At 37.6% G+C, this 10,151-nt stretch overlaps 5 protein-coding genes across 5 annotated transcripts; 1 reads left to right on the plus strand and 4 right to left on the minus strand.

Moving 5' to 3' along the window:
* Positions 1-1,015: 1,015 nt before the first annotated feature.
* On the minus strand, positions 1,016-1,702 carry RO3G_05801 (uncharacterized protein; the record flags this gene model as incomplete). Its single annotated transcript, XM_067660391.1, has 1 exon — positions 1,016-1,702. The coding sequence occupies one exon, from the start codon at positions 1,700-1,702 to the stop codon at positions 1,016-1,018; it is 687 nt and encodes a 228-aa protein (XP_067516492.1).
* A 922-nt stretch (positions 1,703-2,624) lies between these two features.
* Positions 2,625-3,928, minus strand: RO3G_05802 (uncharacterized protein; the record flags this gene model as incomplete). Its single annotated transcript, XM_067660392.1, has 5 exons — positions 2,625-2,945; positions 2,992-3,198; positions 3,248-3,567; positions 3,616-3,775; positions 3,830-3,928. 5 exons carry the CDS (start codon positions 3,926-3,928, stop codon positions 2,625-2,627), a joined length of 1,107 nt encoding a protein of 368 aa, XP_067516493.1.
* A 710-nt stretch (positions 3,929-4,638) lies between these two features.
* On the minus strand, positions 4,639-4,869 carry RO3G_05803 (uncharacterized protein; the record flags this gene model as incomplete). Its single annotated transcript, XM_067660393.1, has 1 exon — positions 4,639-4,869. The coding sequence occupies one exon, from the start codon at positions 4,867-4,869 to the stop codon at positions 4,639-4,641; it is 231 nt and encodes a 76-aa protein (XP_067516494.1).
* Positions 4,870-5,147: 278 nt separating this feature from the next.
* RO3G_05804 (uncharacterized protein) lies at positions 5,148-5,682 on the plus strand (the record flags this gene model as incomplete). Its single annotated transcript, XM_067660394.1, has 2 exons — positions 5,148-5,541; positions 5,636-5,682. The coding sequence occupies 2 exons, from the start codon at positions 5,148-5,150 to the stop codon at positions 5,680-5,682; spliced, it is 441 nt and encodes a 146-aa protein (XP_067516495.1).
* A 363-nt stretch (positions 5,683-6,045) lies between these two features.
* On the minus strand, positions 6,046-8,523 carry RO3G_05805 (uncharacterized protein; the record flags this gene model as incomplete). Its single annotated transcript, XM_067660395.1, has 9 exons — positions 6,046-6,299; positions 6,352-6,424; positions 6,478-6,638; positions 6,678-7,248; positions 7,303-7,428; positions 7,479-7,821; positions 7,884-7,953; positions 8,037-8,046; positions 8,101-8,523. 9 exons carry the CDS (start codon positions 8,521-8,523, stop codon positions 6,046-6,048), a joined length of 2,031 nt encoding a protein of 676 aa, XP_067516496.1.
* Between the last annotated feature and the right edge of the window lie 1,628 nt (positions 8,524-10,151).

Here is a 10,151-nt window from a genome sequence, read left to right on the forward strand (position 1 = left end):
AATCGCAAGTTTCCAGCCATCCTTTTCTTTTACTGATCGGTTTATAAAGGTATCCATGTTTGTTTCTTTTTTTTATTCCGATCTGTGTCTTGAACCATGGCCATCCTGATAAGTCATAAAGTCTGTGCAGGCATATGTTTTATATCATCAAAGTCATCTAGTATGTATTTCAAACAAGCATAAATTGGATGATGCACAACTGAGCCAGTCAATTGTCTAAAAGCATCGCATTCCGTAGGTTATTTATGAAATCTAGTTTTATTACTGCTGTTGTGTAACACTTTTTTTTTTTTTTTTTTTTTTTTTTTAAAAAAAACAAAGTAAAAAATGCTTGTATTTGCACATGGAAACGATCCATGAATTTTATCCATTCGAGAAACAAGAAAGACAGTTGAGGTGTTGAGAAATGCTACAGCCAAGCCTGTTATCTATCGATTGATCGTGTGAGATGTGGTTGTACATATTTCACAAGCCTTTGTTTTCCGTCAGAGCTAACAATCGAAAAGGACGGTTTTTATCAAAGTACGAGGACGATCGGACAAAATCTACTCATGATTTGGCATGAGTAGCCACCAAAGTGTCCTTTGAAAGACATTGCAAGTAAACAGAACTCATCATAAAGGCTTTAGGAAACAACTTGCTAAAAAATAGAAGCTACATTGGAAAGTTGTCATAGTTTCATTCTAATCCAGCAAAATTTTTTGTATTCAACTGTGATTCTTTGATCATGACGATGGATCCATTGATTGAAAGACCTGTGAAGCTACATTGGATATCACAACTTGAACATGTCCTTGTGCATTTTTTATTTTTTATTTTTTTTTTACAGCCGTTTTCAAATGAGAATAAAGATGGGATGATCCCATGACCCATTTTTTTTTTAATTCAGCCAATATCTCATAAGCTTGGCGAAAATGATGTACAACATGTTTTATCACCGCCATCGTGGTGGAGATGAAATGTGTGTGTGCCAATAGACCAAGAGAAGGAGAATGAATAAAATGATTCGTGTTTATTATGAAGAATGATAGGTCGGTTTGGCTGCCAGAGGTTTATTGATCAATTGTGCCTTCTCTGCGGGTGTGAGACTACTGCCGTTTCTTCTTGTCGGACGACCCGTACGGTGCACGCGTAAATGTCTTCTCATGTTGCTCTGAACACTGAATTTACGATGACAGCCCTTTTCGGGACATTCAAATGGTCTTTCGCCCGTATGCGAATAAGTATGGATGCGGAGTGATGAAGGACGAGAGAATCCTTTGGAACAGAACGTACAATGGTATTTTTTACTAGGTGGCGTCCGACGCTTTTTATCACTGCCGGGCTTTTTATGGATAGGCTCTTTTTTGGTAGTGGATCTCATGATTTCCGAATACGTCGATCCTTCGCTGTGCGTATCGTCTTCTTCCTCTTCTTCGTGATCATCTTCAGAAGTGTGAGGACTGAGTGGAGAACTTGTGGTGGCAGTAGAAGAAGAGGAAGAAGGAGTACCATAGAGAAGGGGAGGAGTGGGATGATGTTGAAGTAAAAGATCAAGCGAGTTGGTGGATATAGCCCTACGGTGTTGATTGACAGTATTTTTTACAGAAGGTGTGGTACTAGTTGGATAAGGATGGGTATAATCAGAGTAGGAACGAGAATGTAAGTTGCGACGATAAGAAGAAAGATGAGGTCCAAGATATAATAAGGATTGTTCGTCCATTATTTTAGGTTCTATTGGAATGGGTTGAATTGAGAGCTTTTCCAGTTGTCCAGACATACTGGTCTCAATCGCATTCTTTCGATCAACGAAAGGTCTAAAAGCGCTTAATTCTGATACATGACGTCTGTGTCCTTTTGATCTATTTACTGCTATTCCTTTGTTTATTTTCATCATCTTTTTACCATTCAACCACTCACCTTCATTTAAAGATACTCCATCAAGCATAGATTGAATCGATGGGAGTTTAGGCCATTCATGAGATGATTGCATCTTTTTTATATGAAAAAAAAAAAAAAGGAATGGAGAGAAAATAGATAAAAAAAAAGTAGATGAAAAGAAGATGAATAGGAAATAATTGCTGATCTCTTTTTTTTATTATTTATAATAAATTACAAGCTTATTTTGTTTACATTATTTGCTATATTTAATACTTTTAACCACCGGTAACTTAAACTATACCTTATTTGTACAACGGCTCGTGTCTCTTTAAACTTTTTATTACAAACCATTCAACTCTTCAAGATGAATCGATATAAAAAAAAAATAAGGGACTCATTTATTCATCATGACTTGATTTAAAGAAGTAATCTTCTGAAAAGAAATTTTTTTTTAATTTTTTTTTTTTGAACAATCTCCCACATGGTTTCATGTTTGATCGTCATTTATTATTACAATCGCACATGTTACAAAGAGAGAAAGGTTCCAGGCACGTTTGAACCTGGGGGACCTTTCTAATTATAACATCTACAGAATATTGAATCCCAGATTTAGTTTCTCTTTTTGAATTCAATCTTCACTTTATCTTTAAACGTCACTAGTCCCCAAGCGATGCCTCTCTTTTGAAGTTCATGTTGATGTGATGAATCATTCGGTAATGACCAAGTATACTTTTTAACTAGTGGATGATGTTAATATGCAAAAGTCAAGACTTGTAACAATATTTACGTAACATGGGAATCAGCACACGTTGCTCAGTTAAACTAAAATTCATTCCAACACACATACGACCCCCGCTACTAAAGGGTGCCCATGCAATCCCTCTTTGACTATCCGCTTCTCCTCCAGGTGCAAATCTTTCGGGGTTGAATTCAAATGGGTTACTCCAAATGTCAGCGTTATGATGAAGCGAATAGATATCAAGGCACAAGTCCGATCCTTTCGGGATGTGCACGTCACCCAAAACAAGGTCATTCTGAACCACTCTGTCCGTTGTAACGTACGCAGGTGGATGTCTTCTCAGTGTCTATTGAATAAACATGAGATACAATGTGAGGAATACAAGACTTTACTTCTTTGATAATCATGTTGATATAGTCAAGTTCTTTCAATTGCTCGGCTGTAGGCGCAGTGTCTTCTGGTCCATCACCAAGGATACGTATGGCCTCTTTTCTTGCCTTTTCTTGAATTTCTTTATTCTTTGCAAGTTCGTAAATGATGGCAGCAAGTGTATTGGCCGTGGTATCATGTCCGGCTAAAAAGAAAATACAGAGATTGCTCTATGAAGATCAAATCAGTCTCTCATCGGCTCTCATCCTCCTCACTTACTCGAAGTTCCTCATTCGACAAACTTTCTCCTTCGCTCTTCATCTCACTTTCAATCATGAGCGTCAGTAAATCCTTCTCTTTCGATTCGCCTTGTCCATTTTCATACACCAGTTTTCGTTTCTTTTCAATGATTTCATCCATATTTTCCATCAGCTTAGAGAGGTTATCATGCAGTTGCTTTCTTTTACGAAACCAGTGCACATATTTTGTATCGAACGCGGGGAAAACAATGTAAAATGGACTGGCCATGCCTTGCATCACCGATTCATAATACTCTACCCATTTACTTTCTTTATCTTCAATCGCATGAAAATCAAACCCTAAAGATCAGCATCAGTGCCTCATCCTCTCCCAACACAACACCATACCAAATCCTCCATTGCCGATCGCGTCCAACGTGAACCGTCGAAACAGGTCGTTGACATCAATCGCATCCTCCTCTGTCTTTTCCATCGATCGAAGCATCCTTTTCGCAAGATCGCCAAATAATTGGACAGGCATCGATCGTTGAAAGGCCAAGTTGGCAATCTGTCAAAAGAAGAGTGAGATCGGACAGCATGACATCCCCCCCCCCCTTGGTACCTTTCTGTGTCGCTTCCAGTCAGGTCCACTGAGGAACACAATGTTCGGTCCACCGATAAACCTGTGAATCAACGTGCCTTCTTCACCTGCGTTGGACATGGCCTTTGGAAACGTGTGTTCTATGGATGGGATTTCATGATTAGAGTTCAAATGAATGGACTGTGCTCACTTGCCTTGCTTTAACGTAAACTGTTTGATGGCCACAGGATCAGCAAGTCGTACGACCCAACCTTGAATGGTAGGTGACTAGTGACACATTCATTTCCCATTTTTTTTTATTGTTTTTGGTCACTTACCGCAAAGAGACCCCCCTTTGCCTTTAACAAGGGTAAAAGCTTTTCTTTTGCATACGTGTCATACACTTCATCTTTAAACCCATACTTTAGAAATGAAAAAAAGCTAACGTACGGAAGATGGGCCAGTGCAGCAGGAGGTCGATTGTATCTTTGAACTAACGCATAAAACGCAAGTACAATACCAAAAACGATCAAGATTCGCACATTGGATTCAATCCAAGGTTGAATGATCTCTTGGATCACTTCAAAAATCATGACACGATAAAAAAAAATAAAAAGAAAGAAAGAAAGAAAGAAAAAAAACGCAGTGCTTTATCAACAATACAAACTTGACGAAACACAAGTTGCGCGGAGTTCTCTTATCCGAAAAAAGGTTGACGTGGATTGCTTTTTTGGTTCCTCTTTTTTCATTTGGCCCTACCTCTTTTTTTATGCAGTCGAGTCACTCGCGATGTGTTTGCTTTAGAATAACGAGTCGAATGTTTTGAAGAAAAGAGATCAGCGGCTTTCATCTCATCTTTTGAATTGTGTTTTGTTGGATCCATTGCCTTTCAAAAGAGACATTGGCTTGCTCCATCGGCTTGTGTTACCAGACAATGGAAGATACAAAGCGTCTGCACAATTCGGATCAACTTGCAGAATCTTTTCAATGGGCCCAATGGGAAATTTATTTTTCTTGATGACAACATGCTGTTTGGATTCTGTTTCTGGGAGAGCGTTCTCTGGATTGGCCGATGGAGCCATGGTTTATGTGGGTTGAGTTCTATTGAACTTTTATCCATTGTGTAGAAATTAAACCAGTACCCGGTTTTTCTAATACTTTATAAAAGAAACCATGCTTATTTCATCCTAACCGTAGACGTTGGATGGAATTGCAGCAGAAACAGACCATGTTTTGCCATGCCCAACAAGAGCTATTCAATACAACCAATCAAAGCTCAAGAAAGGAATTTGCTTCATTTTTTTTTTCTTGTATTTTTTTTTTATTTTTTTTTCGAAAATCAAAAAAGCCAACATTCCACATGCCTTCACCCTCACGCTCTTATAGAAGATCAAGATCGAGATCTCGCAGTCGCTCACCTTATCGCGGTCGTTCATCCTACCGTAATCGTTCACCAAGAAGATCAAGATCACCTCATGAAAGACGCAGAAGGTCTCCTCTTCGTACCGGACGTCGCTCTTCACCTCCTCACAGATCAGGTCAAAAACGATATCAGTGGGGTCGAGAAGAAGAAGAAGAGAAAAAGGAGGAGGAACCGGTTGAGAAGGAACAGCCGAACTTTGGTCTTTCCGGTAAATTGGCAGCAGAAACAAATACGGTCAAAGGGGTCGAACTCAAATACAATGAGCCTCCTGAGGCTGCCAAACCAAAACAAAAGTGGCGATTGTATGTGTTTAAAGGAAAAGAGCAAGTTGGTAAATAGAACCTCCTATCAAAAAAACGATCCCTTGACTCACTCACACCATAAAGATTTATTGCACATTCACAGACAAAGTTCTTATTTGATAGGACGTGATAGAGTGGTAAAAGTGAATAAAGAGGTCATGAATGATTGATTGATTTTTTGGTTGTAGGTTGCCGACATACCAATCGATCATCCTTCTTGTTCAAAGCAACATGCTGTTATTCAATATAGACAGATGGACGAAAAGGATGAGAACGGAAAGCTTCAAAAGATCATAAAGTAAGACGACGAAAAATACGCGTCAGACTAAACAAAGGTTCTTTAGGCCGTTTATCATTGACCTTGAAGCTACGAACGGTACGTTTTTAAATGGAGAGCAAATACCCAGCACACGATTTGTAGAATTAAAAGCAACAGATGTTTTAAAATTTGGAAGCAGTACAAGAGATTATGTACTTTTACACGCTGAACAATAAAAAAAGAAAATAAATTATTTACAGTTTATATATGTTGTCTACAAAGCTTCATTCACTAGATTAAAAGCAAGACGATACATTTGAAGCATTGTCTTGCATCGTTCTCTTTCTGACGAAACAGAAGGATCTTCCTTCAAGAGATCATCAAATAAGTCTTCGCGATAGAGTGAAGAAACAAGTCTGTTTTGTACATTTTCTTTTGTGTAGTTGACTAGAAAATGCATGATGGCTTTGGGTACTAGATCTTGTATTGATTTACGAATGATATTAAAGTAAGAAACAATCAAGTATCCTTTTGTAAAAATAAGTAAACGACAAATTCAACTTGCTCTCGTCAAACTTACGAATCAATTCCACTTCTTTTTCTTCTCTTTCTGTTGGTTTTATTTTGAAACTATCGTCTAGATCTGACACGGTCTATAGAAAATGGTCAATTTCTCATGCTATTTACACAGACCTGTATTCGTTACCGATTGATTTTCAGCATGTGGCTCTGCATCTTGGTGATGATTAGCCAGTTTCTGACTTTCCAAATACTGGTTTAGCATGGGATTCTTGGGTGAATGCGAAAAGGAAGAAAGGGTGGATGTGGTCGAGGTGATAGACATGGATCGGCTGGATCGATTGAGAGCTATTTCATTGTTTAAATACTGGCGGGCCATCTTTTTACGTTCCATGCTCTCTTGCTCCTTGTATCTCTTATCCAACTCCTTTAGGGCCTCGGCAGCACTAGGGAACTCGGGATGGTTGGTGTTGATGTAGGAACATTCGATGGAGACCAAACTGCCTACATACGACAAGGTGGGCTCTAGCCTTTCTTGCAGTAAATCAGAGACGACTTCTATCAAACGCGTATGGAATTTGGGGAATCGTGTGATCTCTTTACTGCCACAGGTTTCACAAATCTTGGCCAATTCTTCATAGGCAAGATGCACACAGCGTAAACTGGGTGCTTCCAACATCTTGATCTGAGGCCGCACGAGGAGGTCAAAGGCCAACTCGGGCACAAAGAGTGATCCGCGTGGACCGGTTGAGTTTCGCATGGCGGTACGAATGTCAGCGGTTGACAAGTTGGCACATGGATGAATGGCATCTAATGCTTGCTTAAAGACGGTTCTAAAGATAAAATAGATGCGTGCTCCTCCAGACAATTCCTTGGTTGAGATCTCTGATGATGTGCCGTCAATAGAGGATGTGAATTCGGTGGAAAATAAAGTCAATAATTTAAGGACAAGCGAACTCTAATAACAGAAGCTTGATCAGTCTCTTGTTTTCCTCTTTTTCATTTCTCTTACTTGATGAACAGGCCCAGATAGAGCAGCATCCCCGTACTGCGACAATTCATGCTGTGTTTGACCGATGAGTGTACTCAACTTTGTCCTTAACTCTGGTAATTTTTCACGTATATGATTCACAAGTATCTACTCTCTTTTGTGTTAGTGACTTGCAATCAAACACACATGCTCTTTACATGATTCAACTGCTTTGCCAAATACTGAGATCCGCAACGATGTGCTATGCTTCTGTAAGAAGGATGTGATTGAAAAAAGAGTTGTTCTGCATGAACAGCATCACTCATCGACTTGCTTGTCAAAATATCCTGCTGACTACGATTCACGACACCCACAAACCCAAGTTTAAGGGGAAATACTTTGCCTGTCAAGACATCCAACGCGTTCGTGCCTGCGTCCATCAGATCTAATTTTGAAATCACACCCATCGTACGCTTTCCTTCAGGATCCACTTGTCTAGCTAATTTCAAACTATCGGAGTTGGCCAAATCGATTGTTGCAGGGGTCACTGCCAAAATGATGCTAACATGATTATGTATCGGTTACTGTCCATTCTCTTTTCTTTGTCACCTTTTTCATTATACCTGTTTGGTTTTGTAATATAATCCAAAACAAGTTGTTTTATTTGTGCACCGATATCATCAGGTTGATCACCTTTTTAAACATAGTTTAGTTTTTTTCTTTCTTTCTTTTATGTGTATTGTCATTTTAAAAAAAAGATGGGTTCCTTCTATTACCTATTGGGATCTAACAGAATTTTGCTTGAGTATTGCCTTCCTTTTTAATGCAATGCATGCTTACCTTTGTTAAACCGGGAAGATCAATTAAAGTCAAATTTAATACGTTATTCAAGTACATTTTCAAATGAATGGGCGTTTTTGAAATACTCTTGCTTCCTCCAGCAATGCGTTCTGTATCCTTGACGATTTCCATCCTGACTTGTTCGAAATCATAAAACTTTTGTTTTGGCAAATGAAGGAATTCCGCATACTCGGGTGTATTGTCTGAAGCTCTAAAGAGTTGCAAGACAAGCGGTCTACGAGTCACGATACCACTGCCCCGAGGCAAAAAGTCGCGTTGAACGATATGTTCAAGGACAGAGGATTTTCCTGAACTTTGTTCACCCACAGTAATGATTTGAGGTAAATCTAAACTGTCATTTCCGCCTGTAATAGCAAGAGCATCTTGTAATTTGTTAATCAGACCTATAGTTGCTTCAGACATTAGGTAATGGGAAAAAAAAAAAAGAAAGGAAACTATGAAATTTTTTTTTTGGTTTCCCGTCCAATTTCATAGGATATCTGTACCTGAAATAGACCAAACGACATGTCAAACTATCTCTCTTATTGATATTCCATACATCATGAAGTTATAAGGTATTCATCTTTTCATTTAAATCATTCAAGCGTTACGCGTTTATCTTGAATGATTGTGTAATTTATTGTTTAGTAAAGTATGCAACACAAACACTTTAATTGTCATTTGTTTGGTTTTTTTATTGCAATAAAGAACATGAATGATGCAACACTTTGTATGCTGCATAATAAAAAGTTTCAAGAATATTGATTACACACACAAATGAACTGTACAATGACACAAGTTGATGCTTTCTATAGCACTTTTGTTTATCTTTACTTTCGAATGAACTCTTGTCTTGATCCATGATTCATCTCACGTTATTTCCTAATCACACAAGGTTCAAATAAAAAGAAATAAAGCCACACGGATAAAGTTTCGTTTTTAAAGTTGAAATAAACTTTCTTTAAATCAACTGTTTATAAACAAATGATGAATGCAAAAAATTTGTAAAGTTTATATCCGTTTCTTGTTACAAGACAACGTCAAGAAAAAGGAAGGAAAAGCTTGGCATGAATAAGTAATGTTGTACTTTATAAGCCGATAATAGCACACTAGCAAAGCATATTATCACGAGGGTTGGTTATTGTTTTTATCCTTGTGAGAATAAACAGTTGCCACACTTTTATATAAAAATCATATGAAGATGGGGGGTTTACAATCATGTACTCATAGCTTAGTGAGAACGCGTAAGTTACTATGGAAACCTCCTCCTTTTTGAAAAAAAAAAAAAAAAAAAAAAAAAAAAAAAAAAAAAAAAAAAGAGAAAAAAAGGCAAGAAAAAAAGACGCTAGGTTGGGAAAGAAAAGGAAAAAAAAAGGTTTGACCGTTTATGTGAAAACCTTGTTTTGGTCGTTAGGCCGAAGATAAAGTAGGACAAGCCCTCTTAAACCGTCATTGGCTGAGAAGTGTTCAAATCTATGATCTGATTGGCATTTATGCGACTTGTTAAGGCAAGTATACAAGCTATCAACATTACAACTATCCTCTCTTGGTTCTAGACTTTAAATATATTTTCTCTTTATTTTTTTGCGTTAATACGCGTAAAGTTGATGAAATAACATGAATTTGAAACAAGAAGGTTTTCTTTATTTTCGGAATAGCATTCAATCATTAAACAAAAACATATATGCAGTGTGTAAGTTTCAGGTACAAAAAGAAAAGTAAATTGATCAAAGCAGTCCTTTTTTTTTGTTAGCTTTATTGCTTGCTTAAATAAAAAGCAAAGAATCGTAAGATGATACTGTCTATTCATCTAGTTTTATTCATTTGAACATCTTTTCTCTTTAATTGTATTGAAAACTATTTGTTACACTGGATTGAAATAAACTTTTTTTCAAAAGAATCACAATACGAGGGCTGAGATGCATAAGCATGTGTGTAACAAATTTTCTTTTTCCTTTTTTTTTAGACAATCCATTTTATTTCATAAAATAACCCGGGGATTACGTTTTGTTTTGTAAAGGATTGATGATAAAAAAAAGATAATAGCACTA

This window comes from Rhizopus delemar, genomic scaffold, assembly GCF_000149305.1.
Source record: "Rhizopus delemar RA 99-880 supercont3.4 genomic scaffold, whole genome shotgun sequence".
In the NCBI taxonomy this organism is placed as follows: Eukaryota; Fungi; Mucoromycota; class Mucoromycetes; order Mucorales; family Rhizopodaceae; genus Rhizopus; species Rhizopus delemar.